Source organism: Capra hircus, chromosome 15 (genome assembly GCF_001704415.2).
Source record: "Capra hircus breed San Clemente chromosome 15, ASM170441v1, whole genome shotgun sequence".
Taxonomy (NCBI): Eukaryota; Metazoa; Chordata; class Mammalia; order Artiodactyla; family Bovidae; genus Capra; species Capra hircus.
The window spans coordinates 39,758,513-39,783,814 of NC_030822.1; the positions used below are offsets into that span (position 1 = coordinate 39,758,513).

The 25,302-nt window shown below is 36.8% G+C and overlaps 1 protein-coding gene across 2 annotated transcripts in view; it reads right to left on the minus strand.

The window, feature by feature from the left end:
• SBF2 (SET binding factor 2) overlaps positions 1-25,302 on the minus strand; it is a 495,886-nt gene that overhangs the window by 271,275 nt on the left and 199,309 nt on the right. For both annotated transcript variants that reach the window (XM_018059528.1, XM_018059527.1), the window contains exon 3: positions 1,284-1,421. In XM_018059528.1, coding sequence (XP_017915017.1) covers positions 1,284-1,421 — 138 coding nt within the window. The remainder of the gene's footprint in view (positions 1-1,283; positions 1,422-25,302) is intronic.

The following is a 25,302-nucleotide window of genomic DNA, read 5'->3' on the forward strand; positions in this document are numbered from 1 at the left end:
TACTAGTTTTAATACATTGCTCTAATGAACTTGGATAATGTGAGTCAGTACCATGAAAGTTGGTTTGTTTACTCTTGTAGATAAAAGTGAAATTTCTGCATCAAGAACATTCAGACCATGGCATTTAATTAAAATAGCAAAAATAACAAATGCTCCTTTGTGAGGCTACTTCAGAAAGCACAGCAAATAATGCAAATTGGCTCCCTCAACATCCTGCAAACTGTTTTATAGTTTCCTTCTCATACTGCAGAGACTTAATTTATGCACAACAAATTAACAAATAACAACAAAAAAGTTTTTCTGATTCCTTTGTGAGGAGTTGGAGGGGGGGAATCTGTATGCAATCTGACTTACACAAGGAAACAACCCATATGATACTTAAAGCAGGAGTCCCCAACACATGACAGAGGCTACACATGGTAGAAAGGATTTATTTTTTAGGTGCAATTATTATGAAGGTTATAGTGGTGGTTCAGACAGTAGAATCCCAGGGACGGGGAGCCTGGTGGGCTGCCATCTATGGGGTCGCACAGAGTCGGACATGACTGAAGTGACTTAGCAGCAGCAGCAGCAGACAGTAAAGAATCTGCTCATGATGCTGGAGACCTGGGTTCAATCCCTGAGCCAGGAAGATCCCCTGGAGAAGGAAACGGCAACTCACTCCAGATATTCTTGCCTGGAAAATGCTCCACAAAGGAGCAATACTTTCTCATAATATCTTTTCTGAATAAATTAGAGGCAGTATTTAGTTATCTGAAACAGAAAGAACCCCAACTAATACTCTGAAAGACCAGTACTTTTAATTTCTATAGTTCTAGCCTAATAATTTCAATACCATCATTTTGATAATACCACCACCAATAATAATGAGTGAACAGTTACTTCAGTGCTTAAAAAATAATATCAAGCATTATGATAAGTGATTTATAAACATTCTGATTAAATGCTCTATATTCTGTGAAAGCTACCTTAGGAGAAGGACTAAAAGAGACAAACCACAGCTTCACCATGAGCAGATACAAATCTTCTTATCAACCAATTTGCAGATGTGCTATTCTTAGAAATATGCAGAGTGTGAATAATATTTTAAAGAAGAACAATTAATCTTAGACAATTACTTTACCATTTTGCTCTCTTCAATAATACAGTACCTCAGCCTTTTTAAAGCCTTTTTAAATCACAGAACTCAAACTTGCAGTTCTAACAAAAACAAATATAGCATAATAAAAAGACTCCTTAAAAGGTGCCCTTTGGCTATAATTTGGCTAGAAAAGTTATTGCACCTGAAGATTGATCTCTGCTTCATAAAAGGTTAGGCACGAGCAGTAATGTCGATCTGAGTCAATATCTGTCAGGACCACCACAAAAAACGTTGGCTGCTTCCTCTCTCTGGACAGCTGCCATCCGCCAGGCTGACAAAACTAAATCAGATAGAAAAAAATAAAACTGTTACATCTTAAAAGTATAAGGTAAATTTAATATTTATAAATCTTTAAAAAATGTTCAATGCTTTCCCATTTACAAAAAATTTTCAGATATTTCACTTCAGCCATTATTTTTTAAAATCAATCACAAATTCATAACGTTAGCATACCTTCACTAATGTGCATATGCATTTTAAGAAGACAGCCTAGATTTTTCCAGAGATGTCACACATTCTGAGACCTAAGTTGGCATCCTAGGATGCCAAGATGTAGGAACAGAGTACTGAGATGAAAAGTTTTGTGTCATTAGAGCAAATCATGAGGCAAGCTGAAGATAAAAGTACTCAGTACCTACCATGGATGGAAAATGGAATTATTTCAAAATTTCATCATTAATCTAAGACTTCAATTCAGAAAAATAGACTTTGTTCATCAAGACAGATCACATTCTGGGCTATAAAATATATCTTAATTTATTTAAAAGGATAAAGTTCATATAAAGCATGTTCTCAGACCACAGTAAAATTAAACTAAAAGTCAGTTACAGAAAAATAGCTGGAAAATCCCCAAATACTTGGAGATTAAACAAGACACTTCTAAGAATCTCAAAAGAAAATTTCAAATATTTTTAACTAAATGAAAATATAACATTTGTGGGATTCAGGAAAACCAATGCTTAGAGGGAATTTTATAGCAGTGAATTCATATATTAGAAAAGATGAAAATCTAAAATAAATAATCTAACTTTAAGGAAACTAGGATAAGAAGAACAAATTAAATCCAAAGTAAGCAGAAGAAAAGAAGTAATAAAATTAGATCAGAAGTCAATGAAATCTATAATAGGAAATCAATAGAGAAAAGCAACAAAATCTAAAGCTAGTTCTTCAAAACAAACATTAAAGTTAACAAGCCTCTAGCCAGACAAACTAAAAATAAAAGCTACAGATTATTAACATCAAAAATGAAAGATGACATATTACTATAGACATTAAAAAGATAATAAAGGAATACTATGCATAAGTCTATGTCCACAAATTTGATAATCTAGATAAAATCAGTTTCTTGAAAGACATAATCTGATAAAATTCACCAAGAAATAGACAATGTGACTAGACCTAGATCTATTAAATTGAATCAACAATCAGTAATCTTTCAAAATACAAAGTATCAGGTCCCAAAAGGTTCATTGGTGAATTTTACCAAATATTGAAGGACAAAACTAAAACATCCTCTATAATCTCTTCCGTAAGACTGAAGCACAAGAAATACTTCCTGAATCATTCCATAAAGCCAGCATTACCCTAATACTAAAACCAGAAAAAAAAAAATTACAATCAAAGTACATATCACTGAGCTTCCCTTGCAGCTCAGTTGGTAAGAATCTGCATGCAATGCAGGAGACCTGGTTCAATCCCTGGGTTGGGAAGATCCCCTGGAGAAGGAAATGGCAACCCACTCCACTATTCTTGCCTAGAGAATCCCATGGAGAGAGGAGCCTGGCAGCCTATAGTCAATGGGGTTGCAAGAGTCAGACAAACCACCACCACCAATCTCTCATGAACACAGTTGCAAAAAGCTTCAACAAAATATCTGCAAATTGAAAATACCAACATATGAAAATGATTACACACCATGACAAAATAAGATTCATTTTGGGTATGCAGAGCTGGTTCAACATTTGAAAATCAATTAATCACATGAAGAAGCTAAACAAGTTATCAGTAAAGGCAAAAAAGGAATTTGAGGAAATCAAATACCAATTCACAATAGAAACTCTCAGCAAAGTAAGGATAGAGGGGAGGTTCCTTAATTTGTTAGAGAATACTTACAAAAAAACTACGGCTAACAATATACTTAATGTTAAGAAACTAGATGCTTTCTAGCTAAGATTAGGAACAAGGATGTCACTTCTTACCACTACTTTTCTAAATTATACTGAAAGTCCTAGCTCATACAATGAGTCAAAAAAAAAAAAAAAAAGGAAATAAAAGGTTTACAGATTAAGAAGGAATAAGTATAACTGTCTTTCCACTCCCAAATGACATGACCGTCTCTGTAGAAAACCTGAAAGTAATAAGCAATTACAGCAAGGTTCCAGGATACAAGGTTAAAAAACAAAAGTCAAGTCTCCTATATATACCAACAATGATCAAGTGTCATTTGATATTAAAAACACAATACCATCTTCACATATTAGCACCCTCAAAATGAAATACTTAGATATAAACCTAATAAACTATGGTAAATATCTATGTAAAAATTATAAAACATTGATGAAGGAAATCAAAGAAATAGAGTGATTTCAATGTTCATCAATAGGAAGACACAATATACTCAAGTTTCAATTCTTCCCACCTTGATTTATAGATTCAATGCAGTACTCCCCAAAATCCAGCAAGTTATTTATGGATATTGACAAACTAATGTTAAAGTTGATGTGGAGAGGAAAAAGACCCAGAATAGCCAACTTAAAATCCAAGGAGAACAAAGTTGGAAGAGTGACACTATCTGACTTCAAGACTTACTATATAGCTACAGTCATCAGGATAGTGCGGTACTGGTGAATGAAGATATAAATCGATCAGTTAAGAAGGACACTGAGCCCAGGAACAGACCACGCGAATACAATCAACTGAAGTTTGACAAAAGAGCAAACACAATAGACTGGAGAAAAGACAGTGTTTTTACAAATGGTGCTAGACCAACAAAATATTCATATACAAGAAAGTAAATCTAGACCCAGACCTTGCACCCTTCACAAAAATAAACTCAGAGTGGACCATACATCTAAATGTAAAATACAAAACTATAAAATATCTAGAGGATGACTGACATAAGAGAAAACAAAGACAATATTTGTTTCGGGAATGACTTTTTTGATACAACCCCAAAATTATAAACCAGGAAAGAAAGAGTCAATAAGCCAAATTTCATTAAAATTCAAAACTTCTGCTCTGCGAAAGACACTGTCAAGAAAATGAGAAGATAAACTAAGGACTAGGAGAAAATATTTGCAAAACACATCTGATAATGTATTATCATCCAAAATATACAAAAGAGATTTTAAACCTAAATAATAAGAAAGTGAACAACTCAATTTAAAAGACAGCAAAAGATCTGAATCAGATTATTGTTGCTCAGTTGCTAAGCCATGTCCAACTCTTTGTGACCCCATGGATTGCAGTATGCCAGGCTCCTCTTTCCTGCACTATCTCCTGGAGTTTGCTCAAATTCATGTCTACTGAGTCAATGATGCCATCTAATCCATTCTGAAGGAGAGCAGCCCTGGGATTTCTTTGGAAGGAATGATGCTAAAGCTGAAACTCCAGTACTTTGGCCACCTCATGCGAAGAGTTGACTCACTGGAAAAGACTCTGATGCTGGGAACGATTGAGGGCAGAAGGGGACGACCGAGGATGAGATGGCTGGATGGCATCACGGACTCGATGGACGTGAGTCTGAGTGAACTCTGGGAGTCGGTGATGGACAGGGAGGCCTGGCGTGCTGCGATTCATGGGGTCGCAAATAGTCGGACACAACTGAGCAATTGAACTGAACTGAACTGATTCAGTCTAATCCGCTGTTGCCCTCTTCTCCTATAGCCATCAATCTTTCCTAGCATTGGGGCCTTTTCCAAAGAGTTAGCTCTTTGTAGCAAGTGCCCAAAATATTAGAGCTTCAGCAATGGTCCTTCCAATGAATATTCATGGTTGATTTCCTTTAAGATTCACTGGTTTGATCTCCTTACAGTACAAAGGACTCTCAAGAGTCTTCAATAACACCACAGTTCAAAAGCATCAATTCTTCAGTACTCAGCTTTCTTTATGATCCAACTGTCACAACTGTACGTGACAGGTGGAAAAACCATAGTTTTGACTATATAGACCTTTGTCGGCAAAGTGCCTAGGTTTCTCATAGATTTCCTTCCAAAGAGAAAGCATCTTTCAATTTCATGGCTGCAGTCACCATCTGCAGTGATTGTGGAGTTCAAGAAAATAAAATCTGTCACTGCTTCCACTTTCTCCGCCTTCTATTTGCCATCAACTGATGGGACCAAATGCCATGACCTTAGTTTTTTGAATGCTGAGTTTCAAGCCAACTTTTTCACTTTCCTCTTTCACCTTTATCAAGCGACTTTTCTCGGTTTCCCTGGTAGCTCAGCTGGAAAAGAATCTGCCTGCAGTGCAGGAGACCTGGTTTGATCTCTGGGTTAGGATGATCCCCTGGAGGAGGGCATGGCAACCCACTACAGTAGTCTTGCCTGGAGAATCCCCATGGGCAGAGGAGCCTGCCAGGCTACAGTCCATGGGGTCGCAAGGCGTCAGACATGATTGAGCGACTAAGTACAGTACAGGATCATAAGAAACTCTTCAGTTCTTCTTCAATTTCTTTCTGAATAAATCTCTCTCCAAAAAATATACACAGAAGGCAAATAAGCATATGAAAGATGTTTAATATCATACCTCATAGTTCAGTTCAGTCGCTCAGTCGTGTCTGACTCTTTGTGACCCTGTGAACTGTAGCACGTCAGGCCTCCCTGTCCATCACCAACAACCGGAGTCCACTCAAACCCATGTCCATTGAGTCGGTGATGCCATCCAACCATGTCATCCTCTGTCGTCCCCTTCTCCTCCTGCCCCCAATCCCTCCCAGCATCAAATGAGTCAGCTCTTCGCATCAGGTGGCCAAAGTATTGGAGTTTCAGCTTCAACATCAGTCCTTCCAATGAACATCCAGGATTGATCTCCTTTAGGATGGACTGGTTGGATCTTCTTGCAGTCCAAGGGACACTTAAGAGTCTTCTCCAACACCACAGTTCAAAAGCATTAATTCTTTGGCACTCAACTTTCTTTATAGTCCAGCTCTCACATCCATATATGACCACTGGAAAAACCATAGCCTTGACTAGACAGACCTTTGTTGACAAAGTAATGTCTCTGCTTTTTAATATGCTTTCTAGGTTGGTCATAACTTTCCTTCCAAGGAGTAAGTGTCTTTTAATTTCATGGCTGCAGTCACCATCTGCAGTGATTTTGGAGCCTAGAAAAATAAAGTCAGCCACTGTTTCCCCATCTATTTCCCATGAAGTAATGGGACCATAAGGGACTGCAAATTAAAAGAATGAGACACTGCCATATACTTATTAAAATGGCCAAAATACAAAATAATGACAATGCCAGATGCTGACAAAGATACAGGACAACAGGAACGCTCACTTATTGCTAGTGAGAATGTAAAATGGTACTGCCACATTGTAAGAGAGTGTGGCAGTTTCTTACAAAATTAAACATACTCTTACCATAAAAGCCAAATACGTACCCAAAGGAGTTGAAAATATATATTCACACAAAACCTGCACATGGATGTTTATAGCAGCTTTATTCAAAACTGTCAAAACATGGAAATAACCAAGATGTCCTTCAGTAAGTGAAGGCACATCCGAGCGAAGGGATATTTTATTGCACTAAAAAGAAATGAGCTATCAGGCTTCCCTGGCAGCTCAGTGGCAGAGCATCTGCCTGCCAGTGCAGGAGACATGGGTTCAATCCCTGGTCCATTAGGGTCCCACATGCTGTGCAGCAACTAAACCCGTGTGCCACAACTGCTGAGCGTGTGCACTAGAGCCCAGGTGCTGCAACCACTGAGCCACGTGCTGCAACTACTGCAGCCTGCATAGCCTAGGGCCCATGCTCCACAAGAGAAGCCCCATGCTGCAACTGGGGAGTAGCCCCCATCCCGCCACAACTAGGAAAAAAGCTTGGGTGGCCACAAAAACCCAGCACAGCCAAAAATAAGTAAAATAAAATAAAGAAATGAGCTATCAAGCCATGAGAAAACATGGAGAAACACAAATACACATTACTAAGTGAAAAACAGTAGTCTGAAATGGCTGCATGTGATAAGATTCCAAATATATAATATTCTGGAAAATACACAGCCATAGAGAGCAAAAAGATTAATAGTTACCTATGGCAGGGAAGACATAACAGGCAGAATTTCAAGGATTTTTAGAGCAGGGAAACTATTCTGTGTAAGACTATAACTATATACATAATATTATGTATTCATCAAAATCTTTAGATGTACACCAAGAGTGAAATCTAAGTTAAATTACAGCTTTGGTTCCTGATGACGTGATCAATCTGAGTTCATTCATCAACTGTGATAAATATATCACTGTGGAGGGGGATACTGATACTGTGGAAAGCTGCATGTTTGGGAAATGAGAATATATGTGAATTCTTTGTAGTTTTTGCTCACTTATGCTATGAATTTAAAAGTACTCTAAAAAGTAAAGCTACCTCTAAAAATATGAAAAAGAATTTATCTTGTTAACAGTATTGGAGAAATGGAACAGAAATAGAAACAAGCTCAACAGTACAGAAGCTCTTTGTGCCAGGTTACCTTCTTTAATGCAGTTTCAGCATTTCATTCACCCTTTCAGAACCGTAGCTTCCTTATCTAAGGCCAAATATTAGTACCCATCTACTCCAGTATTCTTGCCTAGAGAATCCCATGGATGGAGAAGCCTGGTAGGCTACAACCCACGGGATCGCAAAGAGTTGGACACGACTGAGCGACTTCACTTTCACTAGTACTCTAGATTTATACTTTACTTATACAGATTTATACAGTTTTATACAGTTATACATCAGAACTGGACATGGAACAACAGACTGGTTCCAAATAGGAAAAGGAGTACGTCAAGGCTGTATATTCTTACCCTGCTTATTTAACTTATATGCAGAGTACATCATGAGAAACGCTGGGCTGGAAGAAGCACAAGCTGGAATCAAGATTGCCGGGAGAAATATCAATAACCTCAGATATGCAGATGACACCACCCTTATGGCAGAAAGTGAAGAGGAACTAAAAAGCCTCTTGATGAAAGTGAAAGAGGAGAGTGAAAAAGTTGGCTTAAAGCTCAACATTCAGAAAACGAAGAACATGGCATCTGGTCCCATCACTTCATGGGAAATAGATGGGGAAACAGTGGAAACAGTGTCAGGCTTTTTTTGGGCTCCAAAATCACTGCAGATGGTGATTGCAGCCATGAATTTAAAAGACGCTTACTCCTTGGAAGGAAAGTTATGACCAGATAGATAGCATATTAAAAAGCAGAGACATTATCTTGCCAACAAAGGTCCGTCTAGTCAAGGCTATGGTTTTTTCAGTGGTCATGTATGGATGTGACCGTTGGACTGTGAAGAAAGCTGAGCGCCAAAGAATTGATGCTTTTGAACTGTGGTGTTGGAGAAGACTCGAGAGTCCCCTGGACTGCAAGGAGAGCCAACCAGTCCATTCTAAAGGAGATCAGTCCTGGGTGTTCATTGGAATGACTGATGCTAAAGCTGAAACTCCAATACTTTGGCCACCTCATGTGAAAAGCTGACTCATTGGAAAAGACTCTGATGCTGGGAGGGAGTTGGGGCAGGAGGAGAAGGGGACCACAGAGGATGAGATGGCTGGATGGCGTCATCAACTCGATGGACATGAGTTTGGGTAAACTCCAGGAATTGGTGATGGACAGGAAGGCCTGGCGTGCTGCAAATCAAGGGGTTGCAAAGAATCGGACATGACTGAGTGACTGAACTGAACTGAACTAGTACTCTAAAGATATGACACTGAAAGATGAACTCCCTAGGTCAGTAGGTGCCCTATAAGCTACTGGAGAAGAGTAGAGAAATAACTCCAGAAAGAATGAAGAGGCTGAGCCAAAGGGAAAACAACGGCCAGCTGTAGATGTGACCGGTGATGGAAGTAAAGTCTGATGCTGTAAAGAACAATATTGCACAGGAAAATGGAATGTTAAGTCCACAGTAAATTGGAATTGGTCAAACAGGAGATGGCAAGAGTAAACTTCAATATTTTAGGAATCTGTGAACTAAAATGGACCAGAATGGGTGAATTTAGTTCAGATGACCATTATATCTACTACCATACGCAAGAATTCCTTAGAAGAAATGGAGTAGCCCTCATAGTCAACAAGAGTCCAGAATGCAGTACATGGGTGCAATCTCAAAAATGACAGAATGATCTCTGTTCGTTTTGAAGGCAAACCATTTATCATCACTGTAATCCAAGTCTACACCCCAACCACTAATGCCAAAAAAAGCTGAAGTTGAATGGTTCTGTGAAGACCTTTAAGACATTCTAGAACTAACACACACACACACACACACACAAAGTCCATTTCATCATAGGGGACTGGATGGAATGCAAAAGGAAGTAGGAAGTCAAGAATACCTGGACTACAGGTAAGTTTGGCCTTGGAGTACAAAATGAAGCAGGGCAAATGCTAACAGAATTTTGCCAAGAGAACGCACTGGTCATAGCAAATACCCTTTTCCAACAACACAAGAGATGACTCTGCACATGAACATCACCAGATAGTCAAAAGCAAAATCTGACTGATTATATTCTTTGCAGCAAAAGACAGAGAAGCAGTATATAGTCGGCAAAAACAAGACCAGGAACTGACGGTGGCTCAGATCATGAACTCCTTATTGTAAAATTCAGACTTGAATTGAAGAAAGCAGGGAAAACCACTAGACCAATCAGGTATGACCTAAATCAAATCCAATTATACGGTGCAAATGACAAGTAGATTCAAAAGATTACATCTGACAGATAAGACTGCCTAAAGAACTATGGACAGAGGTTTGTAACACTGTACAGGAGGTGGTAATCAACACCATCCCCAAGATGAAGAAATGCAGAAAGGCAAAATGGTTGTCTGAAGAGGCCTTACAAAGAGCTGAGAAAAGAAGAGAAGCAAAAGGCAAATGAGAAAAGGAAAGATATACCCATTTAAATGCAGAGTTCCAAAGAATAACAAGGAGAGATAAGAAAGCCTTCCTCAATGATCAATGCAAAGAAATAGATAAAAACAATAGAATGGGAAAGACTAGATATGTCTTCAAGAATTAGAGGACACCAAGGGAATATTTCAATGCAAAGATGGGCACAATAAAGGACATAAATGGTATGGGCCTAACAGAAGAAGACAATATTAAGAAGAGGTGGCAAGAATGCACAGAAGACAATTACAAAAAAGATCTTCATGACCCAGATAACCATGATGATGTGATCATGCCTCTAGAGCAGGATATTCTGGAATTTGAACTCAAGTGGCTCTTAGAAAGTATCATTACAAACAAAGCTAGCGAGGTGATGGAATTCCAGTTGAGCTATTTCAAATCCTGGAAGATGATGCTGTGAAAGTGCTGCACTCAACATGCCAGAAAATTTGGAAAACTCAGCAGTGGCCACAGGACTGAAAAAGGTCAGTTTTCATTCCAATCCCAAAGAAAGGCAATGCCAAAGAATGTTCAGACTACCACAATTGTACTCATCTCACACGCTAGTCAAGTAAAGCTCAAAATTCTCCAAGCTAGGCTTCAACAGTATGTGAACCGAGAACGTCCTGATGTTCAAGCTGGATTTAGAAAAGGCAGAGGAACTAGAGATCAAATTACCAACATCTGTTGGATTATAGAAAAAGCAGGAGAATTCCAGAAAAACATCAACATTTGCTTCACTGACTGAGCCAAGGCCTTTGATTATGTGGGTTACAACAAACTGTGAAAAATTCTCAAAGGGATGGGAATACCAGACCACCTTACCTGCCTACTGAGAAATCTGTATGCAGGTGAAGAAGCAACAGTTAGAACTGGACATGGAACAATGGACTAGTTCCATATTGGAAAAGGAGTACATCAACACTGTATATTGTCACCCTGCTTATTTAACTTACAAGCAGAGTATACCATGAGAAATGTCAGACTAGATGAAGCACAAGCTGGAATCAAGACTGCCAGGAGAAATATCAATAACTCACATATGCAGATGACACCACCCTTAATGGCAGAAAGTGAAGAGGAAGGAAAGAGCCTCTTGAAGGGGAAAGAGGAGAGTGAAAAAGCTGGCTTAAAATTCAACATTCAAAAAACTAAGATCATGGGCATCTCGTCCCATCACTTTATGGCAAATAGAAGAGGAAACAATAAAACCAGTGACAGACTTTATTTTCTTGGGCTTCAAACTCACTGCAGATGGTGACTGCAGCCATGAAATTGAAAAACGACTGCTCCCTGGAAGAAAAGCTATGACCAACCTAGACAGCATATTCAAAAGCAGAGCCATTACTTTCCCAACAAAGGTCCATCTAGTCAAGGCTATGGTTTTTCCAGTAGTCATGTATGGATGTGAGAGTTGGACCATAAAGAAGGCTGAGCACCAAAGAATTGATGCTTTTGAACTGTGGTGTTGGAGAAGACTGTTGAGAGTCCCTTGGACTGCAGGGATATACAACCAGTCCATCCTAGAGGAGATCAGTCCTGAATATTCATTGGAAGGACTGATGCTGAAGCTAAAGCTCCAACACTTTGGCCATATGATGTGAAGAACTGACTTTTAGAAAAGACCCTGATGCTGGGAAGGACTGAGGGTAGGAGGAGAAGAGGACGACAGAGGATGAGATTGTTGGATGGCATCACCGACTCAATGAAGTTTGAGCAAGCACCAGAGAGTTGGTGATGGACAGGGAAGCCTGGTGTGCCATGGTCCATTGGGTCAGAAAGAGTCAGAAATGACTGAGTGACTGAACTGAACTGAGCAAATACTCTTGGGAAGCTCACAAAAGGTAACAAGTGGAAAGTACTCAGAATAGACTCTTCCATATAATTCTGAGAAGTAAATTTTACTTATTATGATTATTAACCCCCTTGATCTGCTGAGTTTCTATTATCATATCTATAACACTTTCTTTCCCCTTCTTTGTCAGTTTTTCCCTGCTGCTTCTTTCATTGCCTCATTGACTCCATGATTCATTCTAAAGAAACACTGAAAAAGTAATAGGATGAATTCCTACATTTAGAGAGACACATTAATCACTGTCACAGTTTCTCTACCAAATGAAAAATTCTACCAGACTCATTTCTTTCAGCAGACATCATAAGGAATACATAAAGAAACAGCAGAAAAAACTTAAAAATACATGAATTAGTAAGTGAAATATCTTTCTGTACCACATTTTTGTTTTGAAATAGTAATTCAGTGAACAAATATTTATTTACCACATTAGTATCACTTACTCTGTGAAGCTTCTTCTGAAGCTCCCCAGTTTCTCTAAACCCCCTCCAAATCAAAGAATCAAGCAGTTCCACCATGTGCTCCAAACCATTTTATAAATTCTTATTATAATAATTATAATAATAACAATAACATTTTATTCCTCTCTCTCTACATATATATATATCACTAGAAGTTATATATTTTACTAATCTAGTACAGAAAAGTTAACTTGTCATTTTGTTTATGTGTATATTCCTCCCTTAACAATTATCAAAGTGACATGACTTCAAATCTCAGATTTTTCTGTGGCCACCATAAGCCTATTTCATTCTAGAATCAGTTCACTTCAATTCAGTTCAGTCGCTCAGTCGTGTCTGACTCTCTGTGACCCCACGAATTGCAAAACGCCAGGCCTCCCTCTCCATCACCAACTCTGGAATTCACTCAAACTCACATCCATCGAGTCAGTGATGCCATCCAGCCCTTTTCTTCCTGCCCCTAATCCCTCCCCGCATCAAAGTCTTTTCCAATGAGTCAACTCTTCGCATGAGGTGGCCAAAGTACTGGAGTTTCAGCTTTAGCATCATTCCTTCCAAAGAAATCCCAGGACTGATCTCCTTTAGAATGGACTGGTTGGATCTCCTTGCAGTCCAAGGGACTGTCAAGAGGCTTCTCCAACACCACAGTTCAAAAGCATCAATTCTTCGGCACTCAGCTTTCTTCACAGTCCAACTCTCACATCCATACATGACCACTGGAAAAACCATAGCCTTGACTAGACGGACCTTTGTTGGCAAAGTAATGTCTCTGCTTTTGAATATGCTATCTAGGTTGGTCATAACTTTCCTTCCAAGGAGTAAGCGTCTTTTAATTTCATGGCTGCAATCACCATCTGCAGTGATTTTGGAGCCCCCCAAAATAAAGTCTGACACTGTTTCCACTGTTTCCCCATCTATTTCCCATGAAGTGATGGGACTGGATGCCATGATCTTCGTTATCCGAATATTGAGCTTTAAGCCAACTTTTTCACTCTCCTCTTTCTCTTTCATCAAGAGGCTTTTTAGTTCCTCTTCACTTTCTGCCATAAGGGTGGTGTCATCTGCATATCTGAGGTGATTGATATTTCTCCCGGCAATCTTGATTCCAGCTTGTGCTTCTTCCAGCCCAGCGTTTCTCATGATGTACTCTGCATATAAGTTAAATAAGCAGGGTGACAATATACAGCCTCGACGTGCTCCTTTTCCTATTTGGAACCAGTCTGTTGTTCCATGTCCAGTTCTAACTGTTGCTTCCTGACCTGCATACAGATTTCTCAAGAGGCAGGTCAGGTGGTGTGGTATTCCCACCTCTTTCAGAATTTTCCACAGTTTATTGTGATCCACACAGTCAAGGGCTTTGGCATAGTCAATAAACCAGATGTTTTTCTGGAACTCTCTTGCTTTTTCGATGATCCAGCGGATGGTGGTAATTTGATCTCTGGTTCCTCTGCCTTTTCTAAAACCAGCTTGAACATCTGGAAGTTCACGGTTCACATATTGCTAAAGCCTAACTTGGAGAATTTTGAGCATTATTTTACTAGCGTGTGAGATGCATAGAATTGTGTGGTAGTTTGAGCATTCTTTGGCATTGCCTTTCTTTGGGATTGGAATGAAAACTGACCTTTTCCAGTCCTGCGGCCACTGGTAAGTTTTCCAAATGTGCTGGCATATTGAGTGCAGCACTTTCACAGCATCATCTTCCAGGATTTGAAATAGCTCCACTGGAATTCCATCACCTCCACTAGCTTTGTTTGTAGTGATGCTTTCTAAGGCCCACTTGACTTCACATTCCAGGATGTCTGGCTCCAGGTGAGTGATCACACCATCGTGATTATCTTGGTTGTGAAGATATTTTTGGTACAGTTCTTCTGTGTATTCTTGCCACCTCTTCTTAATATCTTCTGCTTCTGTTAGGTCCATACCATTTCTGTCCTTTATCGAGCCCATCTTTGCATGAAATGTTCCCTTGGTATCTCTAATTTTCTTGAAGAGATCTCTAGTCTTTCCCATTCTGTTGTTTTCCTCTATTTCTTTGCATAGATCGCTGAAGAAGGCTTTCTTATCTCTTCTTGCTATTCTTTGGAACTCTTCATTCAGATGCTTACATCTTTCCTTTTCTCCTTTGCTTTTTTGCTTCTCTTCTTTTCACAGCTATTTGTAAGGCCTCCTCAGACAGCCATTTTGGTTGTTTGCTTTCTTTTCCATTCTAGAATAGCAGCCCTCAAAGTATCGTACACAGAATTACAGGAGTCCCAGTAGTCAAAACAGTTATCATAATACTACTAAGAACTGGTTGTTTCTTTCACTTTGTTGGCATTTAGTTTAATGGTGGAAAAGGAATGGTGGGCAAAGTTCCTGGTATCTTAACGGTAATCAATGCAGCAGCACTAAACTAAACTCGTAGACATTGTATTCTTCAAAGCAACACCCTTGCAGTTTTATAAAAAGTTTCATTACTGAAGCAATAAACATTTTAATTTCATTATAACATCATCCCTGAATTAAAATATTCTGTTTCAACGAATAAGTACACCTAAAGCACTTTTGCAGCACATAGGAGTACAACAGCTGTGTAGAGGAAAACTATTTGTGTAGTCATTTAAGCTGTAAGCTGAACCATTTTCTCCCTCACAAGAAAACCATTTTTTACTTGAAAAAATAACTGACAAATAGGCTTATAAAGACCTATGTATTTGGTAGTCATTTTTTTCCAAAATGAATGAAGTGGCCTGTCACTTCAAGATAACGATCTGAGGCTATTTGTTATCAGTGATAAAATGAACTTTCAAGCACAATCATGAGCCTGACAGCTTTGTATTCCTAATTAACAGGACAGTATTATTAACTAACATTTTAGATACTGTGTATGTTAATATTAGAAAGATCTGTATAACTCATCGATCCCTATTTGCCAAATTACTAAAGCAAGATGCTACAAAGTCATGCATGGATATAAGATCTTTCAAAGTGCAAAGCCAAGAATAGAGTTTTATCACAGAGAATAAAAAATGTTCATTGATGTGTTTACATAACTCACATTACAATTAGCCTTTAGGAAATTTCTATTTATTGAGTACTGATGTAGTATTCAGACAAGAGTTTACATAAGTATCTGAAAAGGCTACAAAAATATACCTCCTTTTTCCAATTACATATTTGTTAGACCTGATTTTCTTCATATGCTTCTTGGTTAACCAAAACAACATACTGTATAAGCATGAATGTAGAAGGAAGAATGAGAATCCAGTTGTCTTTTATTAAGTCAGTATCAATAATACTTCCAAAAATACAAAACCACTCTTTTTCTTATGTTTTTGTTATGGAAAACATCGTTACTTTTTCAAAAAATATGCTATTTAATATGCAGTGGTTCACTGACCTTTTAAAAGTAATTAAAAATTTTTAGTTGTCATTTCTAACATAAAAATCAATAGCTAAAACTACAGAAACAGAACTTTTTGCAGATTCTCAATAATTTCTGAGCGTATATATAAAGTGTGAGACCCAAAAGTATGAGACTTGCTATTCTAGTAAGAATGGGTGTTAATCTGTAACTCGCCTTGGCTTAAGCTAGCAGAAAGGTATAATCTTTGGTAGAAGTGGGGAGTTTTAAACAGGTTTTAACAAAACCTAGAAGCGTTTTTCAAAATCCTCATGTCTGAGCTGAGATTATGAAATAATATAAAAGAGAGCTTGTATCATCAGGTCCACTCATTCAACAAGTCTTCTGATACAAAGACAACCAGTTCTGTGAATTAATATAGCAAATAAACACATTCTCTCAGATGTCTGTCATTCATTACCATAGCTGCTCATTAGGCTTGGCAAATGGTACTAAAATTTATACGTCATAGAATGACAACTATATATTTTCACATAATTAAAATGAAACTATCAGTTTTCAGTAAGGAATAAACTAAATCTTTTTTTGTGTTAGTTCCAATTATACCAACTTCACCAATTTCTCAAATCAAAGGTACCTATCATAGAGGAAGTGTTCACAAATAACAAAGTAACTTTTGTAAGCAAATAGATACATTACTTAAATAAGCAATCAGATATTTTGCTGCTAAAACTAGAAAAAGCAAGTTGTGCTTACTTTTATATCAAGTGCTTTACACATACAGAGAATATGACAAAATATTACAGAATAATTAAACATGCCCATAGCATTATTGTGACTAATTTGAATGATCTCTTAAAGGTGTAAAGTTGTAGAAGGTTCTTGAGATAACAGTCACTCAGTATTTTCCAAGACCCTGATATACATCTATAAATTTAAAGTTCACTTAACCACATTTTATTGTTCAACCTTTAATTTAAAAACTGAAAAAAAAAAGAAGCCTATAAGAAAATTCCTCTCATAGAAGACAAGAAACACATAACATCCAGAAGGAGAATATGAGAGTTTAGGTAGTAAGATCTCCTTAGTTACTCATTTCCCAAAGTTTACATTATAACAGGAATTCTGTTAAATTATGACTTCAAAAGTATTAACAGTGGGAATACTGGGAAATTACAAGGATCATTTTTTTCAGAGTCAATAAATACTTTTTCAAAATTAAGCTTAATGTGACCACAACTAAGACAGTAATAGTAATTCATGATAGGCCTGGTCAGATATTTTTTACTAAACTTTTCACAAAGAAGCTGTCAAGATAGCTGGTTATACTGGTTATACATGAGACCTTTTATTTCACACATCCAAGTACAGCTATATAAAAGAATTATTTTATTCTATGCTATAATTATAATTATACTACAATTAATATTATTAGAATCATACTCCAAAAGATTTTTTGATATTGTATTCCCAAATGAAATATATTCAATAAATAAACAATAGTTCATATAAGCAAATATACAGCAACTTTTTTTCAATGGATGAAAAGAAATAGTCCTAATCTCCAGATAAATGTCTACCTTTCACATTAAATGTGTTATAAGATTAAGTACTAACAGAACTTGGTATATCAGGAGATGATCCTGCCTCTAATGAGAAGTATTCCTCATAGGATCTGGATTTGAAATATAATAATGCTAGCTGGTTTAATCGTTTCAAACTTTAACTAAAAGTGTGCTGGACGAAAGGGGAATTCCCTGGCAGTCCAGTGGTTAGGACTCTGTGCTCTCACTCCAAGGGCTTGGGTTTGATCTCTAGTCAGGGAACTAAGATCGCACAAACTGCTCAGTGTGGCAAACAAACATACACACAATGGAGGAAGGGACCCTGTAATTCTTGAACCTGAGCTCAAGTCGTATTCCTGACAGGAATGTGAGAGAATGTTTAGACAGCTGGAAAAAAGAATAGTCACTAAAAGACAGTAAGCAGAATGATAAGCATTAAACAAACAAGATAAAAATCAGGATTCTGCTCTCCCCAGTGTCTTTACTGGCAAGCAGTGGGGAAAATGCTATCACAGGTGCAAAACCTAAACTGTTTACCACTGACTGTCATAACTGACTGGCCTGCAGTTTGCTCTTTTTTCGAGGGACTGAGGAAACATCTATTTGGAATGACACTATCAAAGTACATACCACAGAAGCTGACAAATACTGCTTTCATAAATACATGAGTGTATATACAGCAACTTATGTTTTTCACTGTTCCTTTCCACCTGACTCTCATCATTTCCCACAGACCAGACTCATTAAAATTTTACAACGTATTAGTGACAGTCAAGATGGGGATACTTTTTCAGGATGCTATATGTCTTTGTTCAGTTTCAGTTTTCTTTAAGACATATCCTGGAATCACATGATACTTCAAAAGCGCAAGGTTAGAACTGACAGACATTTTTAAGCTCCACACTTAATGCATTATAAATATCAGCTTTGCTTACTTGGGGATTCCCAGGGGGCTCAGCGGTAAAGAATCCGCCTGCCAAAGCAGGAGATACAAGTTCGATCCCTGGGTGGGGAAGATCCCCTGTAGGAGGAAATGGCAACCCACTCACTCAACACTTTATATATAACAGAATCCCACAAGGTTCATTTTACAAATGATGAAACTAAGGCTAAGAAACATTAAGGTGATATAGGTAGTATGTGACAAAGGCAGCACTAGAATTTAAGCCTCTGTATCTCTAGGAACTGTGTCATCTCACTGCTGAATTATCTTTATAAATCACCTTATGGATATTATTTTATGTTAATATAAATTTAAAGCTGAAAAATTAGAAAAGAAACAATGAACATGAACAGGGTAATTTAATATAAAACTTTGCTTTGCAACCATTTATATTTGGATGTATCTTTTTTACATAAAAGGGGACATATACATACAGTTTTGAGCCCTTTTTTCTCCACCTTCTGTAACAAGTGCATTTTCCCATGCAGTTATATATTTTTAAGAAAGTTATTTTTAATGATTTACTGTTACACCAGCATATAGGTAAGTACCACAATGTAACCAATTCCCTATTGTTGGTTGTTTAAAGTTGCTCACAATTTTTAAAATAATTAATTCTGGGATAAGCATTTGCATGCCTGCTAAGTCACTTCAGTCGTGTCCAACTCTGCAACCCTATGGGCTGTAGACTGAATTAAGCATGGTATTATATAAATCTTCCCTGGCATGTCTCATTGCGTTTTTTGAGAAGAACTGATTTTGTAGAGCACAACCAAAATGAACACAAAAAAAAGTTTAATTGACCTTGAATTCCTTTTTAAAAGTTAAGCAACCCCCAAATTATTTTGTTTTGCTGATAGAGTTCTTTTCTAAAGAGGACAAAAAAGAAGTGATAACAAAGAACTGTTATTATGAACTATATTCTGACCAAAGAAGAAATGACTTGTGAAATAAAGTAACAGAAGTCTTAAGAAACTGAATTCCATTGCCAAGTCATGCCATGGCAATGTCAGGTGTGTGTTCTATATTTTAAACAGGTATTTTTCAAAAGTTCAGAGAAAACACAGTGGTTATAAGACTTTGGGAGAGAAGCCAATTTAAGAGTTGGGAAATTTCAAGTATTTTGTTACCCATACAATAATGAGTATCACAAACACGTGCCTAGTTTTAGTGGACAGCTTTTGATAATATATATTGATATAGGATAAAAGATTATCCAAAATAAATTAAATGGGTTTATGTGTAAGATAATATGATTATCTGCCTTCAGAATCCAAGCAAACTGACTAAAGATTGTTTGAGTAAATAGAGCTTAGTTATGTAGCCACATATAAGAACATACAAAAATCAACAGCTCTCTTTGAGACCAGCAACAAGTAATTTTTAAAAATATCTTATTTATAATCTTATATGTTCTCAAAGTCACAGGATGAGCTAACTTAATCTCTTAATTTTTAATATTCTAGCACATCAGTCTCATGAAGATCCCTACACATAAAGCTTTAAATATAAAAATTTCAAGAAGTAAACTCCAAAAAAGAAAAATGAACGTTAGCATATGTTCTAACATCCAGCTTCTGAAAGGAATACAGCAGTACATGATTTACAAACTTAAAATAGTTCTAAGATGAAGAGTGCAAAAAAAAAGTTATTAAATGACTTCCAGTTAAGCATTACAGATGAAACAAATGCGTTTACCTCCAAGACCTCCCGAAATGCTTTGAAATTGCAATTAAAAAACACACACACACACACACAAACAGCAAAGTAATGTGAAGGAAGATAACAGGCTTAAAATGGGAGTGACTTTCGGAAGCCAGAAAACTGGTTTACACTACCAATTCTTAGAAATGATAATAAATGAGAGGCCCCAGGTATGCATGAAAGCCACAAATATGAAGGGAAGACCAAAATGAACAAAGAAGAAGGAACTCAGTGACCGTAAGACAATACAAGGAGAAGCAGAAGACTTTCAGCACATGAGAATGAAAAGATCAAAATCATTATGAAGAGTCTGTATATCAGAACATTTACAGAACAAGAGAAAAAACTGAAGCAACTGTAAGACTGTTCCAGTAGGCCCCCAAAGTTCAGTTCAGTTGCTCAGTCATGTCCGACTCTTTGGGACCCCATGAATTGCAGCACACCAGGCCTCCCTGTCCATCACCAACTCCCGGAGTTCACTCAGATTCACGTCCATCAAGTCAGTGATGCCATCCAGCCATCTCATCCTCTGTCGTCCCCTTCTCCTCCTGCCCCCAACCCCTCCCAGCATCAAAGTCTTTTCCAATGAGTCAAAGGGACATACAAATGGAAAACGGGAAAGAAATAAGTAAGAAACTTAGATCATCATGGGAGTTCTAATTCCTAGGTAACAGGAAATTCAAAAAGAATACACACAAAGAAAATATATAAAAGAAATAACAACACAGCTCTCCCACGCCCAATCCCCAGAAAGGCTCAGAACCTTAGGACAGAATTAAATTTCAATATGTCTAGCATACTGAATTAATGTTTTTTAAAAGCCATTAATTTTAGCACATCATCATGAAAGTTCAACAAATGAGAAAAAGTATAAAAAGATCCTAAAGAGAAAAAAATAAATAAAAAGAGAAAAGGCTAAGTATTTTACAATGGATCAAAAAAATCAAAATACCAACAGAAATCTATTAACATAATTAATTACATTAATAAATTATAAAAGTAATAAAATTAACTCCATAATTTTAAAAATTGGACATAATTCAATGTAACACTCATTCTTAAATTAAAACTGAGTTCCATTATTGCTGATATTGTTTACTGGACATATTAGCAGAAGCAATTACTCAAGAGAAAGAAACTAACAATACAAAAATTAGAAGATAAAATTATCACTATTTCTCAATGATATAACTATTATATCATTCACTGGAAAAGTGAAGAGGATCAACTAAAACACTACTATGAACAACAAGGTAATAAAACTTTAATAAAAATGACTCATATTTTGGGCCAAGATTTACCCTGCAGCTTGAAACACCTTAAAAAGCTGGAAAAAAATATATGAAATAGTGGGCAACTGAAGGACAAAGATCCCTGAAAAGCAGGAAACAGCAGGTCATTCAGTAAAGAATCCATCTGCAATGCAGGAGACCCCAGTTTGATTCCTGGGTCAGGAAGAGCTGCTGGAGAAGGGATAGACTACCTACTCCAGTACTCTTGGGCTTCTCTTGTGGCTCAGCTGGTAAAGAATCCCCCTGTAATGCAGGAGACCTGGGTTCAATCCCTGGGTTGGGAAGATCCCCTGGAGAAGGGAAGGACTACCCGTTCCAGTGTTCTGGTGTGGTGAATTCCACTGTGTAGTGCATGGGGTCACAGAGAGTTGGACGTAACTGAGCAACTTCCACTTTCACTATTGGCACCACTTTCTGCCTTGAGAGAGTTTACAGACCATGGTGCAGGGAGGGGGAACATAGGTGGGGCTTAAAGGACTCCCTAGACAAGGAAACAGAGCAGAGACCTCTGGAGAGCAAGGCAGCTAGAGTTCTTAGCACAGAACCCAGAGAGGATGGAGTTGCAGAGAGAAAGAACATGGAATATCTGCAAGGGTTCCTCTGAGAATTCAAGACGGTACTGGTCAGTGCATGTATATGAGGAAACCACCCAGGCTGGCAGAAGAGCTATCTGAAAAGATTAGAGAAAAGAGCACCCATCATTTAAGCACGGCTGGGCAAAGTGTCTGTTCTTCCATCCAGAATGGAAAATTTCATAATTCATGGGACACTGGACAGAATCCACAAAAAGGTCTTGTCTCAGTAATAGGAATAATTAGACCTAGATCGAATCTGCTATAAAATTACACAACAAATCATACAAGCAAGACCGAAAATGGTCAAATTGTTTAAAGTAACTTAACTGCATCTTAGAAGCTCAGGAAGATTTATAGGAATACAAAATGCCCATCACCCAACAAAATAAAATTCAGGATGTCAGGCACCTTATTAAAGATCAACAGGCATACAAAGAGAGAGTGAAATAGAACCCATAATGAGGAGAAGAATCAATCAAAACTGACTTAGAAATGATAGAGATATCAGAATGAGAAAAAAAAGACGCAGAGTTACTATTACTGATTCCTATATGTTGAAAAAGTTAAATAGAGACCTGGAAAATATAAAAGACTCAAATCAACTTCTAAAGAGAAAACTACAATGTATGAGATTTTAGAAATGGATAGGATACACAACATAGTAAACGTCACAGAAAAAAAGATTCAGTTCAGTTCAGTCGCTCAGTCATGTCCGATTCTTTGCAACCCCATGAATCACAGCATGCCAGGCCTCCCTGTTTTGAATTCACACCAATAAAATTATCTAAATAAAATACAGAGAGAAAAAAGAACCCTCTGAAATGAAATGAAATGAGCATCAGTGAGCTCTAAGACTTCAAGCATCCTAAACATAAGAGTAATAAGAATCACGGAAGTGAGGAGGAGAAAGAGAAAAAAATTTTTGAATAAATAATGGCCAAACAACAGCAGATGAAAACTGGATCTACACAAAACAGTAAAGAGCACCAAAAGTGTAACCATGTGGATAAATAAATAAGATTTTTCTTATTTAAATTTCTTTTAAAGATGATTGACTATATGAACAAAATAACATTGTGTCATGGGATTTACACTATATATATATATCAGTAAATGTAAAGTATATGTCAACAAGTGTACAAAAGTCAGGAGAGACAAATGGCAGAGTACAGTAATACTATACAGTTCATAAAAATGTATAGTATAGGAAAGGTTGTATAGTATCGCTTAAATATAGAATGTTAAGTTAAATAGACTATAAGTTAAGATGCATAAGACTGAAAAATGACAAAACAAATACTTAAAAATAATAAGACAACAGAAGAAATAAAATAGAATAATCAAGAAAAATAATCTAAAACAAAGCAGAAAAGGTCAATAAGATGAACAAGAAACAAGCAGTAAAATAAACTTAAGCCAACTATATTAATAATCACATTAAATGGCTAAGATAATGGAATCTGGATAAAAAGCAAGACCCAGATGTGTGCTGCCTATAAGAAACTTAAAAATACAAAGAGACAAAGAAGTTAAAAAGGATGGAAAACAGATATCATATGCTAACATTAACCAAAAGAAAGCTGGATTAAGATTAATATTACCATAGATTTCAGACCAAAGAATGTTAACAGGAACCAAAAAGAAATTTTATAATGATATATGGGCCAGTTCATCAAGGAAAAATAAATTTCTAAGTATTTATGCCCCTTATAAAGAGCTTCAAAATACATGAAATAAATCAGAGCTATGAGTAAAAAGACACAAATTTCCTCTATTTTAGTCAAAGACTTCAGAATCTCTTAATAACTGATAAAACAAGTTGACAAAAAAATACTAAGAATGTAGAAGATTCGAACAATACTATCAACCAAACTAGACCTAACTGATTTTTATAAAACACTCCACACAAATAGCAGCAGAACACACATTCTTTTCAAGCATACTTCAAAAAAGGCAAGACAGAGTATACTCTGGGTCATAAAATATATTGCAATAAATTTAAAATGACTTGAACCATAAAAAGTATATTTTCACACCACAAGGGAATTAAACCAGAAATTAAAAACAGATCTCTGGAAAATCCACAATCTTGGAAGCTAAATAATAAATTTCTAAATAACTCCTGGGTCAAAGAGTATATCAAAAGGAAAATTACAAAGTATTTTGAACTAAATGAAGTGAAAAGATTATCTATCAGAATCTGTGGGATGCCATTAAAGCAGCAATTAAGGGGACAGTTATAGCACTTAAAGCAGAAAAGAAGAAAGGTTTTGGTCAATGAACTCAGCTTCTACCTTAACTAGATAAAGAAGAGAAAACTCAAAGTAAACAGAATAAAAGAAAATAATAGGGATCAATACAGAAATCAATGGAACAGAGAACATATGCAATAGAAAAAGAAATAATGAAAGCAGTAGCTGGTTCTTTTAAAAGATCAAAAAAGTTGATAAACTTCTAGCCAGACTGAAAATGAGTAAAGAGAAGACACAAACTGCCAAAATCAGAAATGAGACAGATGGTATCACTATAGAGCGCTGACAGTAGAAGATTCATAAAGGAATATCATGGATAAGCTTATGCAAATAAACTGACAATCAGAAAAAATAAACACAACTATCTAAAAAACACAAACTACCCAAGCTCACTCATGAAGAAACCGATAACCTAAACAACCCTATATTTACCAAAGAAATTAAAACTGTACTTAAACATCTTCCCATAATGAAAACTACAGTCTCAGACAGTTTTACTGGTGGAGTCCACTGAACATTTAAGGAATCCATAATAATGTTCTACACAAATTCTAAAAATGTGAAAAGGATAGGATAATCCCCAACTCATCCCACGAAGCCAATATTACCCTGATACCAAAATCTGACAAAAACATTATAAGAAAACTACCAGTAGCCCTCAGAAACACAGTCACAGAAATTCTTTTAAAAATACTTTTTATCAAACTGAATCTAAGAATACAGCAAAAGGCTAATACATCATGAGCAAGAACGATTTGTCCCAAGAATAAAGGGTTGATTCACATTTGAAAAACAATATAATTCATTATTTTAACATGCTTACACAAGGAACTATAACAAACTAAAAAAGAAAAAAGAATATGATCATTTTGACAGAAGCAGAAGTATTTGAAATTCAGTATCACTTCCAATAAAAATTCTGAGCACATTAGGAGTAACAGCGAAATTTCCTTAACCAGATAAAAGACATCTACGCAAAACCTACAGTGAATGTCGCACACTGAATGTTTAAAAACTGAATGCTTTCCTGCTAAGGCCAGAAATAAGACCGGCATGTCCACTATTACCACATCTACTCTAATTTGTGCTA